Raw genomic sequence first — 16,425 nt, forward strand, 5'->3', positions numbered from 1 at the left:
TTGTTGTGGTCTTCAGTCCAGAGACTGGTTTGATGCAACTCTCCATGCCACTCTACCCTGTGCAAGCTTCTTTATCTCCCAGTACCTACTGCAAGCTACATACTTCTGAATCTGCTTAGTATATTCATCTCTTGGTCTCCCTCTATGATTTTTACCCTCCACGCTGCCCTCCAATACTAAATTGGTGATCCATTGATGCCTCAGAATACGTCCTACCAACCGATCCCTTCTTCTGGTCAAGTTGTGCCACAAGCTCCTCTTCTCCCCAATTCTATTCAATACCTCCTCATTGGTTATGTGATCTACCCACCTAATCTTCAGCATTCTTCTGTAGCACCACATTTCGAAAGCTTCTATTCTCTTCTTGTCTAAACTAAATCGTCCACGTTTCACTTCCATACGTGGCTACACTCCATACAAATACATTCAGAAACGACTTCCTGACACTTAAATCTATGCTCGATGTTAACAAATTTCTCTTCTTCAGAAACGCTCCCCTTGCCACTGCCAGTCTACATTTTATATCTTCTCTACTTCGACCATCATCAGTTATTTTGCTCCCCAAATAGGAAAACTCCTTTACTACTTTAAGTGTCCCATTTCCTAATCTAATTCCCTCAGCATGACCAGATTTAATTCGACTACATTCCATTATCGTTGTTTTGCTTTTGTTGATGTTCATCTTATATCCTCCTTTCAAGACACTGTCCATTCCCTTCAACTGCTCTTCCAGGTCCTTTGCTGTGACTGACAGAATTACAATGTCATCGGCGAACCTCAAAGTTTTTATTTGTTCTCCAGAAAGTGGTACACCTGCCTAATATCGTGTAGGGCCCCCGCGAGAACAAGTAAGTACCGCATCACGACTAGTGTCTGAAGTAGTGCTGGACGGAATTTACGCAATGAATCCTGCAGGGCTACCCATAAATTCAGAAGAGTTTTCCTGCAGCCACTCTGTAGGATTTATGGACGTTCGGGATGTCGCATTGCCCTGCTGGAATTGCCTAGGTCCACCGGAATGAAGAATAGACGTGAATGGATGCAGGTGATCAGACAGGATACTTAGGTACGTGTCACCGGACAAAGCCGTGTCTAGACGTATCACGCCCCACACCTTTACAGAGCCTCCATCAGCTTGAACAGTCCCCTACTGACGTGCAGGGTCCATCTTGCAGGATCTTTTTCCGGTCTCAGCGATGTTGAACTACTCTCTTCAGTCATTGTTGGTACCGTTCTTGCAGGATCTTTTTCCCGCTTCAGCGATGTCGCAGACGTGATGTTTTACCGGATTCCTGATATTCACGGTATACTCGTGAAATAGTCGTACGGGAATATCCCCAGTTCTCCACTGCGTCGGAGATGCTGTGTCCCATCGCTGGCGCACCGACTATAACACCACGTTCAAACGCACTTGATAACATGCTGTTGTAGCAGCAGTAACGGATCTAACAACTGCGCAGAGACTTGTTGTCCTATACAGGCGTTGCCGACTGCAGCGCCGTATTCCGCCTGTTTATATATCTCTGTACAGTATTTGAATACCCATGTCTATACCAGTTTCTTTGTCATTAATTTTCGTTGTTAGCGTATGTAATTTGGGTAACATAATGGTATCCCCGGTGCAGTAACGTGTTTATTTTTGTGTATTTCATGTATTATTGGCTTGCTTCTCCTTTTTATATCTATATTGATCAGTTTAGACGTCAAAAGCCATGCAGAACAAAATTGATGTTAGAATAGAATTATTCAGATTTTTGGTTCAATTGCAAACTTTAATCCTCTGTATTTTCAACTCCCATTTTGGTGCTTTCCAGATCGTTTCCTAGAGCAATTCAATTGTAAATATTAATTTTTCGTGTTGTAGCCTTATGCCTAATGCAAATTTAAAGAAATTGGCAGCACATAAATGTTATCACTAGTGGGAAGCTAGTGCTTCTCCCTGCTGCCGTTAGGCACCTTTTTTCTACTTTCTGACGCGTGCGTTTTCGGCGACAGGTGCGCTTCCGGATCGACTTCGACAACAGCGAGTGGATGCGCGCGCAGGCGTCGCGGCGCGCGCGTCTGGAGCGGCTGTCGCTGCCGGCGGTTCCCGCGTCGCTGCTGATGCGGCTCTTCCCGTTCGGCCTACTGCTGGGCCGCGACTTGCGCGTGCTGGGCGCCGGCGAGAAGCTGCTGCAGGTCGTGGGCAGCGGCGTACTGGGCGCGCCCGCCACCGACAACTTCCGCCTGCGCAGGCCGCGCGGCGTCGCCTTCACGTGGAACAACGTGCGTACCGCTGGCCGTGCCTCTGAACGCTAGGCCCCACTGCACAACTATACTGGTAGTAGCTACGCAGTCACTAGCAAACCCATAAGGTTGGTTGGTTGGTTGGTTGTGTTGGGGAAGGAGACCAGACAGCGAGGTCATCGGTCTCATCGGATTAGGGAAGGACAGGGAAGGAAGTCGGCCGTGCCCTTTGAAAGGAACCATCCCGGCATTTGCCTGGAGCGATTTAGGGAAATCACGGAAAACCTAAATCAGGATGGCCGGACGCGGGATTGAACCGTCGTCCTCCCGAATGCGAGTCCAGTGTCTAACCACTGCGACACCTCGCTCGGTAAAACCCATAAGGAGTCAGCAGTTCAGATACATGGAGATTACAGAGGTGTACGTTTGCATTTTGATATTGGTGTGACGCAGTTGACAACCTTATTTCAGGGCGCGTAGTTTGGGGCTGGGCTGCATAATACATCAATTTCCCTTGATTTAGTGTCATCTCGATAAAGTATCATGACAATCATACTTTGACTACTGAACATAAAATAGAATTCAGATATATTCCCAACTGTAAGTTGCTCGTATTTCATGAGGACCTTATAGGATATTATTACTTATGAAGAAAGAGTGACAATAGCAAAACATCATTTATTTGAAATGATCGGTCAGCCAATGGTTTTGCCGCACTGGTAACACCAGTTCCACTCAGAGCACTGAATTAAGAGCTGTCGGGCTGGGCTAGCGCTTGGATGGGGTGACTGACCATACGGTCTGCCGAGCACTGGTGGCAAGCGGGACGAAATCAGCCCTTTGGGGCAAACTAAGAAGCTACTTGATTGGGAAGTAGCGGCTCAGGTCTCGTAACTTGACATACGGCCGGGAGAGCGGTGTGCTGACCACATGCCCTTCCGTATCCGCAATCAGGGACGCCTGTGGGGTGAGGATGACACGGTGGCTGGTCGGTGCCGTAGAGCCTTCGTGGCTTGTTAGGGTGGAGTTTAGTTCAGTAAAATCATCGGTTACAGCATATACAGAAAGCCATCTTCAGATTGATTGCACCACTTGCTGGAGCAGGTGCGTGTTATCGTCATGACAACACGCAGCTGCTCTGCACGTCGCCAGCTCCAGCAAGTGGTGCCATCAATATTAAGATGGCCTACTGTATGTGCCGAAACCGGTCATTTCCATAAATGATCGATCGTGACTGTTTTCTCATAAGTAATTATCACAATATCGCTGACACTTCCAACCATGTTTGTTAAAACCATGTAGGGGACCTTTGTAAGCTTCAGGTACTGTATAAATTTCCCAATTTCGTATTCTTCTGGTCCCAGCTGAATTGTTAGAATACCTAATGCAATCTTGCGCACTGACCTGTAACGACTCTTACCCTGATAGTGAAGGAATACTAGTATTTGTTTGCGACTCTAGTTTCTGACAAATTTTAACTAAGGTTTATAACTGTAGTTAAAATTTTAAGATTCAAGATTTATACAGTTTGACTCAAGTGAGCTGTCGCTCTTAGGGGCCTAAAACAAAAACTCCCAGGAAATATTAATTTACCAACATTAAAATCATGACTTGGGCCCTAGAATTCGCATCTGACTATGACAATAATGTTCTGCCGCTCCGGGCGTGATTCCACTGCAGAGAACCCTAAATTACATAATTTCGAATAAATGATTGACTCAGTTCCACGTAAATGTTAAAAAATTGCTCCCTTTGCAATTAAGACAAAATAAAATAATTTCACTTCATTCTGGTTCAGTTTGTGCAAGAAACCGACGAATGCTGAGAACAAATAAAACAATTTAGACTAGTTTTTAAGGGAAATTACAAACACTTCGCCTATGAGGACAGGTAATTCATTGCTGACCTTCTTTAAAAAGTAATTAATATTAACTGCAATATTCCAAGGGTAAACTGTCTATAAAAACTATCTATATGTGAGAAAACTGAATACATTGATTTCGAAACTGTCTCCTCATGTAACCTGTACCAGGTATCGTATTCTACTGCTGAGGAAAACTGACTGTTGGTTGGCCCTGTACTGTGGATTCGCAATTGGCGAATATGTATTGACGCTAGCTGTTTGTGACAAACGAAATTTTATACCGTACCCTGGACTCGAACTAGGTACAGACGAACATTTTACCATCGTCAGGAGATTCTAAAGTAAAGAAGCAAACACTGTTTAAAAGCAGACATTGTAATCATCAGTATCTCAACGGGCTAAAGCGACGATGATAAAATACTCGTATTTGTCTCTACCTGAGCGGAAATCAGGAAATGTGCGAGCATAAGGGTTGCGGACAACGTGACGTTTGGAGGTCTGAGTCGGACATGGAGGCGCGCACAGATAGCAACAGTGGTTAGAGCGACCGTTCGTGATAATCGGAAATTTTCATGTGTCACAAATAGATGACGTCAATACGTATACACAGATTGCTGCATTTCGCAATAATGCAAAGGACTTCATCAAATTTTTAACAAAACGGTATGGATCGAATTCCTTATTATTTATAATCACTGCTTCTCAGCAGCCTTTATCAAAAGATATACATTTTTCACAGTCGAATTCCAGAAACTTCATACGCACTATGTCCCATCCATTTCTCCACAGTAACATTCACCTTACGTGTGTCTTCAGATTTTGCCCCCTGAAGACAGTCCTTCATTAGACGGAAGTGGCAGAGGCCTCGTTATCCTCTTGAGTAGGAAAATATGTTTATCCATTTAATATTTCTCTTACATGTAAATGACGACATACAACGCTGAAACTTTTTGCAGTAGGTGGTGGCACCTCGTCCTTGGTTTCTACACTGAAGAGCCACAGAAACTGGTATACCTGCCTAATATCGTGTAGGGCCCCCGCGAGCACGCAGCACTGCCGCAACACGACGTGGCATGGACTCTACTAATATGTGAACTAGTGCTGAAGGGAAATGACACCATGATTCCTATAGAGCTGTCCATAAATACGTAAGAGTACGAGGGGGTTGAAATCTCTTCTGAACAACATGTTGTAAGGCATCCCAAAAATGCTCAATAATGTTCATGCCTGGGGAGTTTGGTGGGCAGTGGAAGTGTATTAAACTTAGAAAAGTGTTCCTGGAGCCACTCATGACGTTGTCTCCATACCCGTACACGTCCATCCGTTCAATTAGAAACGAGACTCGTCCGACCAGGCAACATGTTTCCAGTCATCAACAGTCGAATGTCGGTGTTCACGAGCCCAGGAGAGGCGTAAAGCTTTGTGTCTGTACCAAAGTTAACACCACGACATCGGCAACTACGACTGAAATTGGCGTTTGACCATCGGCACTGGACGCTGGTGCAGTGGCAGAGCATTGCATTGTCTTCATCATGCCGATGGGAGAGCGCGAATTGTCTTCTTCCAGGCGAGCGGCTCCTTGACACCCGCTGTTTCACATCCACTACAAGGTGAGTCTGCAAGAGAAGTGAATCGGACACAACATTACCAATTACTATGGCAGGAGAGGGTGCTAGGACATGGCGCATGAAGAACAGTACCACCGTCTAGGAGGAAACCATGCATGCTGTAACTGTGGTTGCATGGTACAGCACGTACTAAACTGTAGTCTGATTGAATAAATGGTCTCTAGCATGAAAGTTCATTAGACCTTTTTCGTTCCGTATCCTCTCATCGATGAGTTTAGACACGGTGGAAAAAATCACCCTGCATAAAAATTTAGACGTACACGGAACCGTCAGTGCGCGACGTCTACTCGCACTTTGGCAATCTTTGTTCTTTTTTTCTTTTAATTCGAGTCAGTCTGTTGGTTTAGTGGTATGTAAACAACAATCCTGTTGAGCTAAGTAGAAAGGAGGACTGACGCCAAAAACAAAAAGCCGTCAAAATAGAGTGGAATCGATTTGAAAATCTCTGCAACATACGCTATGTGATCAAAACCATCCGGACACCTGGCTGAAAATGATTTACAAGTTTTGGCGCCCTCCATCCGCAATGCTGGAATTCAGTTTGGTGTTCACCCACCCTTAGCCTTCATGACAGCTTCCACTCCCGCAGGCATACGTTCAATCAGGTGCTGGAAGGTTTCTTGGGGAATGGCAGCCCATTCTTCACGGAGTGCTGCTCTTAGGAGAGGTATCGATGTCGGTCAATGAGGCCTGGCACGAAGTCGGCGCTCCCAAACATTCCAAAGCTGCTCTATAATATTCAGGTCATGACTCTGTGCAGGCCAGTCCATTAAAGGAATGTAATTGTCGTGTAACCACTCCGCCACAGGACGTGCATTATGAACAGGTGCTGGAACTTGACAGATGCAATCGCCATCCCCGAATTGCTCTTAAACAGTGGGAAGCAGGAGGTACTTAAAACATCAATGTAGGCCTGTGCTGTGATAGTGCCACGCAAAACAACAAGGGGTGCAAGCCCCCTCCATGAAAAACACGACCACACCATAACACCTCCGCCTCCGAGTTTTACTGTTGGACCTACAGACGCTGGCAGATGGCGTTGACGGGCATTCGCCATACCCACACCCTTCCATCGGATAGCCACGTTGTGTGCCGTGATAGGTCACTCCACACAACGTTTTTACGTTGTTCAATTGTCCAATGTTTACGCTCCTTACACCAAGCGAGGCGTCGTTTGACACTTTTCTCACCTCCCACGTAACTGTCATAGTACTTGTAGTCGATCCTGATGGAATTTGGAATTCCTATGTGATGGTCTGGATAAATATCTGCCTATTACATATTACGAAACTCTTCAACTGTCGGCAGTCTCTGTTAGTCAACAGACGAGGTCGGCCTGTACGCTTTTGTGCTGTACGTGCCCCTTCACGTATCCTCTTCACTATCACATCGGAAACAGTGGACCTAGGGATGTATAGAAGTGTGGAAATCTCGCGTATAGATGTATGACACAAGTGACACCCAATCACCTGACCACGTTCGAAGTCCGTGAGTTCCGCGGAGCACCCCATTCTGCTCACTCACTACTGAGGTCTCTGATATGAAGTACCTGGCAGCCTGGCAATGGGTGGCAGCACAGTGCACCTAATATGAAAATCGTATGTTTTTGGGCTGTCCGGATACTTTTGATCACATAGTGTATGCACAGTGAACCTGTAACCGAAGACGATACATTCAGTATAAACTTTAATATTGCCGCAGTAGAGTAACAAGAAGGCCGGCCGAAGTGGCCGAGCGGTTCTAGGCACTACAATCTGGAACCGCGCGAACGCTACGGTCGCAGGTTCGAATCCTGCCTCGGGAATGGATGTGTGTGATGTCCTTAGGTTAGTTATGTTTAAGTAGTTCTAAGTTCTAGGGGATTGATGACCTCAGAATTTAAGTCCCATAGTGCTCAGAGCCATTTTTTAGTAACAAGAAGATGGATAATGAAAGAAAAGTCCGCCTGTTGTTGGGCTGGTAGACATGTGATATACGGCTACTGTTCTTTAGGGCGACAATGGTAAGTTAGTCGCCTGTAACTGTGAGTCCGAAACGTGGCAAGAAAAACGTTGTAAGACGTTTGCAACGACCCGGTCGTGAAACTCTGCTGCTTATAACAGCACCAGCTGCAAGCAGCAGCTCGATTTAGGGGCACAGACTTTATAGCGAAATGGTGTTTACTACTGAAGCTTATTCTCGCGCTTGTTCAGTGGGTTATAACCTCCGCTACTTTCTTTGTGGTGATGAAGATGCTCGTAAAAGATTGGCAGTTTAATTTTATGATCGCAGCCATGTACTCTCCGGAAACGTTTCATTAACAACCTGAAGTTGGTGTAATCGGTGATACGAACAGGGAGTACCTTTCAGAGCGATATCGCAGTACAAACGTAACTATTTTCTGCAAGGAGATAAATATATTTACATCCAGAACGTTACTAGTTCAAAGACATTTTGGAAATATTTACGTCTAGAGACTCCTTTACAGCAAATAAATGCGTCATCCATTACATAACACTTCCTTGATTTTAAAGTTTTCCGTTGGCCCACTTAACTAACGCGAAGTAATGTTAATAGATAGATGGAAAAGAACGACGAACCGTTTTTTTTTTTTTAAGAAAATTCGATCGAAGCATTTCATCGACCCTAGACACCTGTCACCTGTCACCTGAGCATTTCTTGAAAGAAACTGAGGTGGTGCTTTAGAAATACCTCAAATATTAACGGCTAGCGTAGTACAGTGAGGAACTTGCATCAAATTAAACATAAAGATCACTCATGCATTAGGCCTGTTCCAACTGGGACCTACAAGGCAGTACGGGGAGCGATTTATGTTCTTGGGACTTGTGATCAGCTTTTCACCAATACATCCAGCCGTTCTTGACACCAGATGAAGCCTGACGTTGCTGCTGCTTCTTTATTCAAGCAGCTCCTCGTTTGGTCTCTCAAGCGCTGAGTGGACCCCGTGGCAGACCTCCCTGCTTTAGATAAAAAACTGAAGAGGTACTGGGAATCGAATCGGGTCCTTTCGCACCGAAGACAGCGACATTATTTTTTTTTCTAGGAGTGGACTCGTGGGGGCTCTGGGGATAGACTGGGCACGGGTGGAAACTCGAGGCCTGGCCACAGTGTTCCCCTCACCACCACCAAGCCCATAGGGTACAGGAAAGTGGGAGACACAGGAGCCAACAGAAGACTTTGTTTTTGTCTATTTAGTTTCATTTTTTGTAATTTTCACTATTATTGTGAATTACTTCTAACACACGTCATCGACATAGAAAAAATAAATACTGGGTAAAGAAAAAGAAAAGGGAAAAACAAAGAAATAAAATCCACGCATCTACAGCGCGCTCTCCTATACGCGGAGGTTGGAGATAGAATCGGTGATGGACGGCTTGTACTCAGGCACCGCCGGGGGGAAGGAGGGGGGGAGGGGGGGGGGATTAGGTACCCTCAGCTCCAGACACCCCCCACCCCCAACTCAGTGGAAGTCTACCAAAGACCCCTCTAAGATAATTACCAAATAATGTTCGGTAACGTGGCGTGTTTTCGAGCGTTGCATGGGGCCGTTCGTAAATAGGTCCAGAAGTTGAGGCGGTATTTAGGTTCCTTATGGAAGAGGTAACCGACCTTTCACCCCTTGACCCACGTAATGGCGTGATATTTGGCGGAGGGAAAATGTTTGTCCTCCGGGCGCAGAAACATTGGCAGTTCGATCGTGTCTGGTGGAACTCGGAGATAGCAGGCAATTATTTGCTGCATGAAGCGTCAGACATCTTACGAAGAGGCGCATAGTGAGACAAATGAGGCACTATGTGGCCGACGGACACAGGTGGTGAGTCGGACGCAGGCAGGAGGACCTCAAGCAAGCTCCGTGTTGGAGGCGTGCCCCGTCCTGTCCACTGTCTTCTCCTAGTATTCATCTCGCATGCGGACGTTGACGAGCCCGAGGCCACCATCCGTTGGAGAACAGGGTAAGTGTCGCATAACGGACTTTAAACGTGGAACTAGCTGTAAGATAGTAGCCAAAGTCCACCTGTAGGTTGCACCCAATCGCCATCAGTAGAGGGAGAACTTGCGCGATGTGGAACAATTTTGATGCCACATAATGAAGAAACTCGAGGCGTTGAAGTGTGTCCTGGTGGCGCAGCAGGTTCTGGCGGACGTCTTTACGACTGACGCGTAACAGGCACCGGAAATTCGTTGCTGCTGTGTTTGTGACCATGGGATAAAGGTAATGCCCAGGTACCGGAACGTCCACACAAGTAGCAGGGGTGCTACTTCACCTTTCAGGAGACCTCGTCCGATGTACATCGCAGAAGAGTTGGTGACATTCATGGCACTGCAATTGGGAGTCCCATAATGTGTAATCAGTTCGAAGACTGCTCAAATATCAGAGCGGGGGCGGATGAAAAGGAGGAGGTCATCAGCATATGCCCCACAGCGAAAAGTGTGTTGGCGAAGGCTGAGGACAAACAGCTCGGTTGTCAGGCCCCCAATGAGGGGCTCTAGGCTTACACGAGGATAGAGAGGGGGAACCCTTGCCAAATGGAACGACAGATGGTTCCCGGCCCTGCTAAACGTCATTGACTTGAGCTTGTGACCTGGCACTGTCGTAAAGTCACCGGAGGACGTCGATGAATGGGGGGGGGGGGGGGGGGGGGGAGAGGGGGGCGATGCCCATCCGTGTTGCCATCGAAAGCACGAAACGGTGGTGCACTTTATCTAATGTGCTATTGAAGTCTATAGCAACGACCGCTGTACGAAGTCTGCAGGCCACCACCATCGCAATTAAGTCGCGGCATTCTGTGTTAACCTGTCCCCCAAGTATCGTTTGCTCTGGGTAGAGGACATGAGGCAGTATTGTCCAGAGGCGCATTGCCAGTAAATAGGCGAAAATCTTGTAATCGGCAGTGAGCATAGGTCATGATTGTCGAACGATGGGCTGGTGTGTGGACCGGAATGAGGAGGCTCTCAACAAAGGAGGGTGGGGTTTCTTGGTCAGATGTCATCAGCTCTTGAAACATAGTCGCCTACAACGTTGCCATGAGGTTCTGGAAGGCTCATTAAAACTAAATCGGTAAGCCATCAATGCCAGGCGATCTCTTGACTGCACCATTATCGACTGCATTGTCGGCTTCATATTGTGTGACTGCCACCTCGTTGTGGGGGAGGGTGCGCATGACATAATGCAAAATGAAGTCGTCTGCTTCAGTATCAGCATCTTCTTCCTTGTAAGTACGTCGTAGTGTTCGACGAATGCCTGTACAATGTCAATATGATTGGTCACCTGCAGGCCAGGAGGCGTGAGCAGAGGATCGATGATCTGCCGGCGACGCCGTCGTTCGTCGGACACTACATGACGCATGGATGGAATTTCCAAACACGCATTATCGTGGCGCCGCGTCCGTGTCAACACTCCTTGCAATTTGCAGTGCGCCAGCGCAGTTATCCTCGGAGAATCGCATTGTAGAAATCGACGGTGTTGCGATGCCAGTCGGCCAAGCCCTTCCCTTATCTCATCAGTGTCCTCTGAACCGCTTGTTTGGCTCAGTAAATCTACCATGAGTGTCGAGCGGTAGCAGGGGATGGCGTCGTTTGCAAGCTGCCCATGTCTCGCTGACTTTCCAGCAGAAATTTAGGTCATGCAGATGATAAGTATTTAGTTTCCATGGCACACAGCTGCGCCATACAGATTGGGGCGGAAGAGGGGCAATTGCAATGGTCGGAAAAGACCAGTAGCCAGCGTTCTGCACCCTGTATCGCAGATGTAAGATTCTGTGAGGCATATATCCTGTCCAGACGGCTTGCGGAATGGCTGGTAAAAAACGTATGTCCAGAACAGTCATCATGTTAGACTTCCCAGATGTCATGAAGCAGAGGGTCCACACCACTATACGCAGTTGCCGGCCGCTGTAGCCGAGCGGTTCAAGGCGCTTCAGTCCGGAACCACGCAGCTGTTACGCTCGCAGATTCGAATGCTGCCTCGGGCGTGGATGTGTGTGATGTCCTTATGTTTGTTAGGTTTAAGTAGTTCTAAGTCTAGGGGACTGATGACCTCGGATGTTAAGTCCCATAGTGCTCGGAGCCATTTGAACCATTTTTATACGTAGTTCCTGGCATGTAGTATAGTGCGCAGAACGCAGTTAAAATCATCTCCTAGTAGGCAGTGATCGTAGCTCCCTAAAAGCAGGGGGGCGATGTCCTCAGAATAAAACTGCGCCCGTTCATGTCATTGGTCAGTGCCCAAAGGAGCGTAGACATTAACGTCCACGTGGCAGTGAGTGCCATGCCCCGAGGTGATGGAAGGAGTGCGGACATAGATGGCTGATCCGTGGCGCATAGGATCACTTGAGGAGATATGAGCGGTGTAGCCATTGATATCCGGGAGACTGGCCAAGTGAACTTCCTGCAGAAGGGAAAAATCAGTATCAGAAGCACAGATTATCTCCTGCATAAGGCCGATTTTCACCCTGGAGCGGATGTTGTTGGTGTTGATGGTTGTTATCCAGTTGGGCTGGTGGCGGACTGCTGAAGGCTGGTCCACTCTGGCGTCAGCGGAAGGATGTCGGCGTCGCGGTGGAACGTCATCCCGCTCGCTCCCACTGGGTTCTGGGGAGAGTATGATTAGTGGAGCTGGCCGACGGCGCAGATTCCCGTAACGGGTCCTGCTCCTCGACCTCCTCGACCTCCTCGCCGTGCCATGCCGTGGTGTATCGTCCATTTTATCTTCAGAAGATGAAGTAGTAGTTCGTGGTGTAGTTTCGGCTATGCCGTGTCCATTAAATAGTTCAGCGTCGTGATGTTGCGTTGGAGCAACGGGCGTTGGCACACCGGTGGATGACGCCGCGTCCTTCGGTAGTGGCGGATTCAGTGGCGTCCTTCGGGTCGACGGCGGCTTCATCCTCTACCTGCAACGACTCCTCTTGGACGGAAACGGTGCCGCGCCTTCTCTTGCGACGTTTCGAAGAACGTTGTTTCCTTACGCGACCTTCCGTGTCCGATGACGGAAGGGAGTCGCATCGCTCTGGCAGGAAGGTCGCCGTAGGGACGATGAGCGAGTCGATCTCCATCGTGCTGCCGAGGATTGTATCAGCAACAGGTCAGGTCGGCACGGTCGGATGGGGATCGATGGGCGTCGAGACGGCGGGCCGTCCGAGGCGCTCTCCGTCGGGAAATGGTCGAGCTCGTTTGTGGCGTTGCGAAGTGGTAGAAGAAGCAAGAGCAGCGGTGTAGGTAATCAGTAGCACCGTAGGTTGCGACACTGATGGTCCTTCGGCAGCTGGAAGTTGCGTAATACGCCGTTGTAGGTATTCGGATCTAAGGTGACCTTCTTTGCCGCACCCGGAACAGGTCCGAGGCTAGTCGTCCTATACAATTATTGCACCGCATCCGCACATCTGTGAGTAGGAGGGACGTGGTTCCGGACATCAATGGTGACCCATCGGACGCCGTTTAAGACAGGACATGTGAGAAACTGTATCCACTTCTCCGCAGTACGGCCGTGGACAGTCCCGTGTGATCGGAGTGCCACGACGACTTCCTCTTCGGGAAGTTCGAATGGCAATTCGAAAATGCGTGTCGTACGCACACCTAAGCCTGCGTGGTCGACGGTTACCGCCCCCACATTGCCATCAGGACGACAGAAGTGGAGCCAGTGTTTTATCTCACGTGAGATGGCTCAAATGGCTCTGAGCTCTATGGGACTTAACATCTGAGATCTCCACTCCCCTAAAACTTAGAACTACTTAAACCTAACTAACTTAAGGACATCACACACATCCATGTCCGAGGCAGGATTCGAACCTGCGACCGTAGCAGCAGCGCGGTTCCGGACTGAAGCACCTAGAACCGCTCGGCCACAGTGGCCGGCTCACGTAAGATGCGTTCGCATGCCGCACCGTTAATGATTTTAACAGAGGCAACGCTGATCACGATCGACAAATGTATTCCGATAATATCGGTCGGCAGGATCTTCACTTCCTCTACCAGAAAACGCTCCACCTCGAGTCCTTTGGGTCGGGCAAAGTCGTTGCAGTAAGTAAACCGGAGTGTAGATTTACGATAACGGCTCGCCATGTCTTGTAGCCAAACAAAGGCACACTGATTATTCAGCTGCGGGGGCGGACGAATTATTCCGCCTAATACAAATATACGAGCATTTGCAGTTGGTAGTTTTGCATTCTCGTGTACGAAAAAAATCTTAAGTCTGTTGCTTGTAAGTTCTCTGGAAACGATTATCTATATTGTTCACATATCTGTCAGAAGTTGTTGTGTCGCAGGTTCTTTCTCAGTGTGTCACAATTTCCGCAGCGGTGATTAGGTTGGTACCTAAGAGCACACACAATTTCTTTTTTGCAACTTCCGCTCTATAGCATATCATACATGTTTATATGTTATTGTGCCTCAGTTGTATCCTTCTCTAGTAGCTCAGGATTTGCAAAATCTCGGTAAATAGGTTTGATTGCCTCCGTACTGCCAAAGGAAGTGAATGTTTGTGTGTAAATTCATGCAGGGCGTCAGAAAATTCAGCTTGCCTATATTTATATAAAGTGTTTGTTGGAGGTGGGCACAAAGCAGACATGGCTTTCCCTCAGTTGATATTAGATGAATAAAAGTGCTCCACACAGCTCTTTTCATCTTCTCTAAATTGTCACAGTTATCTCTAATGGCCCTAAAATAATATTTCTGTAATTCATCAATTACTTTGTCCATTAGTCTTCCAGCACATTTTTTTGTCTTGCCATCAGACAGTTTTGTATTACCCAGTTTGGATTTTTTGTATTATCCAGGTTGGTTTTTAGGTTACACAGACATGTTACCATTCTTTTATTGACATATCCTGCACACTCAAGTTTTTGTATGGGAACATCATATGGCTTACTGTTTTGTACTGTAATGAAAGCCTTGCTGCCTCCATCACCTAAGTAATTCATATATTTGACACCTATCTCCTCCTGCGAAAGCTGGAAAATGTTAACTGTTCCTTTTACCTCCATTCCTCCAGTTGTGCCATCATAATTTTTATACACTGCCGCTAATGAGGTAATCAGTTCTGGTTCACTGTACAACCTTGGCAGTACTTACTGAGAACTTCAAAATCCAAAACTTTTCCAGTGTCAATACTTATTGCAGATGTACATAAAACCATTTTTAGAACTAAACCCACTTTTTTGACAGGATCCATCCAGAGCAATGCTGATGTCTGTGTCACTCTCATTTAGTTCTGATGTAGCAACAACCATTGAATCTTCAGCCACAGCATTTACAGAGTCCCCAATGTTGTTGTTGTGGTCTTCAGTCCTGAGACTGGTTTGATGCAGCTCTCCATGCTACTCTATCCTGTGCAAGCTTCTTCATCTCCCAGTACCTACTGCAACCTACATCCTTCTGAATCTGCTTAGTGTATTCATCTCTTGGTCTCCCTCTACGATTTTTACCCTCCACGCTGCCCTCCAATACTAAATTAATGATCCCTTGATGCCTCAGAACATGTCCTACCAACCGATCCCTTCTTCTGGTCAAGTTGTGCCACAAACTTCTCATCTCCCCAATCCTATTCAATACTTCCTCATTAGTTATGTGATCTACCCATCTAATCTTCAGCATTCTTCTGTAGCACCACATTTCGAAAGCTTCTATTCTCTTCTTGTCCAAACTATTTATCGTCCATGTTTCACTTCCATACATGGCTACACTCCATACAAATACTTTCAGAAACAACTTCCTGACACTTAAATCTATACTAGATGTTAACAAATTTCTCTTCTTCAGAAACGCTTTCTTTGCCATTGCCAGTCTACATTTTATATCCTCTCTACTTCGACCATCATCGGTTATTTTGCTCCCCAAATAGCAAAACTCCTTTACTACTTTAAGTGTCTCATTTCCTAATCTAATTCCCTCAGCATCACCCGACTTAATTCGACTACATTCCATTATCCTCGTTTTGCTTTTGTTGATGTTCGTCTTATATCCTCCTTTCAAGACACTGTTCATTCCATTCAACTGCTCTTCCAAGTCCTTTGCTGTCTCTGACAGAATTACAATGTCATCGGCGAACCTCAAAGTTTTTATTTCTTCTCCATGGATTTTAATACCTACTCCGAATTTTTCTTTTGTTTCCTTTACTGCTTGCTCAATATACAGATTGAACAACATCAGGGAGAGATTACAACCCTGTCTTACTCAGTTCCCAACCACTGCTTCCCTTTCATGTCCCTCCACTCTTATAACTGCCATCTGGTTTCTGTACAAATTGTAAATAGCTTTTCGCTCCCTGCATTTTACCCCTGCCACCTTTAGAATTTGAAAGAGAGTATTCCAGTCAACATTGTCAAAAGCTTTCTCTAAGTCTACAAATGCTAGAAACGTAGGTTTGCCTTTCCTTAATCTTTCTTCTAAGATAAGTTGTAAGGTCAGTATTGCCTCACGTGTTCCAGTGTTTCTACGGAATCCAAACTGATCTTCCCCGAGGTTGGCTTCTACCAGTTTTTCCATTCGTCTGTAAAGAATTCGTGTTAGTATTTTGCAGCTGTGACTCATTAAACTAATAGTTCGGTAATTTTCACATCTGTCAACACCTGCTTTGTTTGGGATTGGAATTATTATATTCTTCTTGAAGTCTGAAGGTATTTCGCCTGTTTCATACATCTTGCTCACCAGATGGTAGAGTTTTGTCAGGACTGTGTCTCCCAGGGCCGTCAGTAGTTCCAATGGAATATTGTC

At 46.7% G+C, this 16,425-nt stretch overlaps 1 protein-coding gene across 1 annotated transcript in view; it reads left to right on the plus strand.

Annotated features, from left to right (window-relative positions):
- LOC124795193 (soluble guanylate cyclase 89Db-like) overlaps window positions 1-16,425 on the plus strand; it is a 440,530-nt gene that overhangs the window by 323,824 nt on the left and 100,281 nt on the right. The window contains exon 5 of the mRNA XM_047259097.1: window positions 1,996-2,265. Coding sequence (XP_047115053.1) covers window positions 1,996-2,265 — 270 coding nt within the window. The remainder of the gene's footprint in view (window positions 1-1,995; window positions 2,266-16,425) is intronic.

Source organism: Schistocerca piceifrons, chromosome 4 (assembly GCF_021461385.2).
Source record: "Schistocerca piceifrons isolate TAMUIC-IGC-003096 chromosome 4, iqSchPice1.1, whole genome shotgun sequence".
NCBI lineage: Eukaryota > Metazoa > Arthropoda > Insecta > Orthoptera > Acrididae > Schistocerca > Schistocerca piceifrons.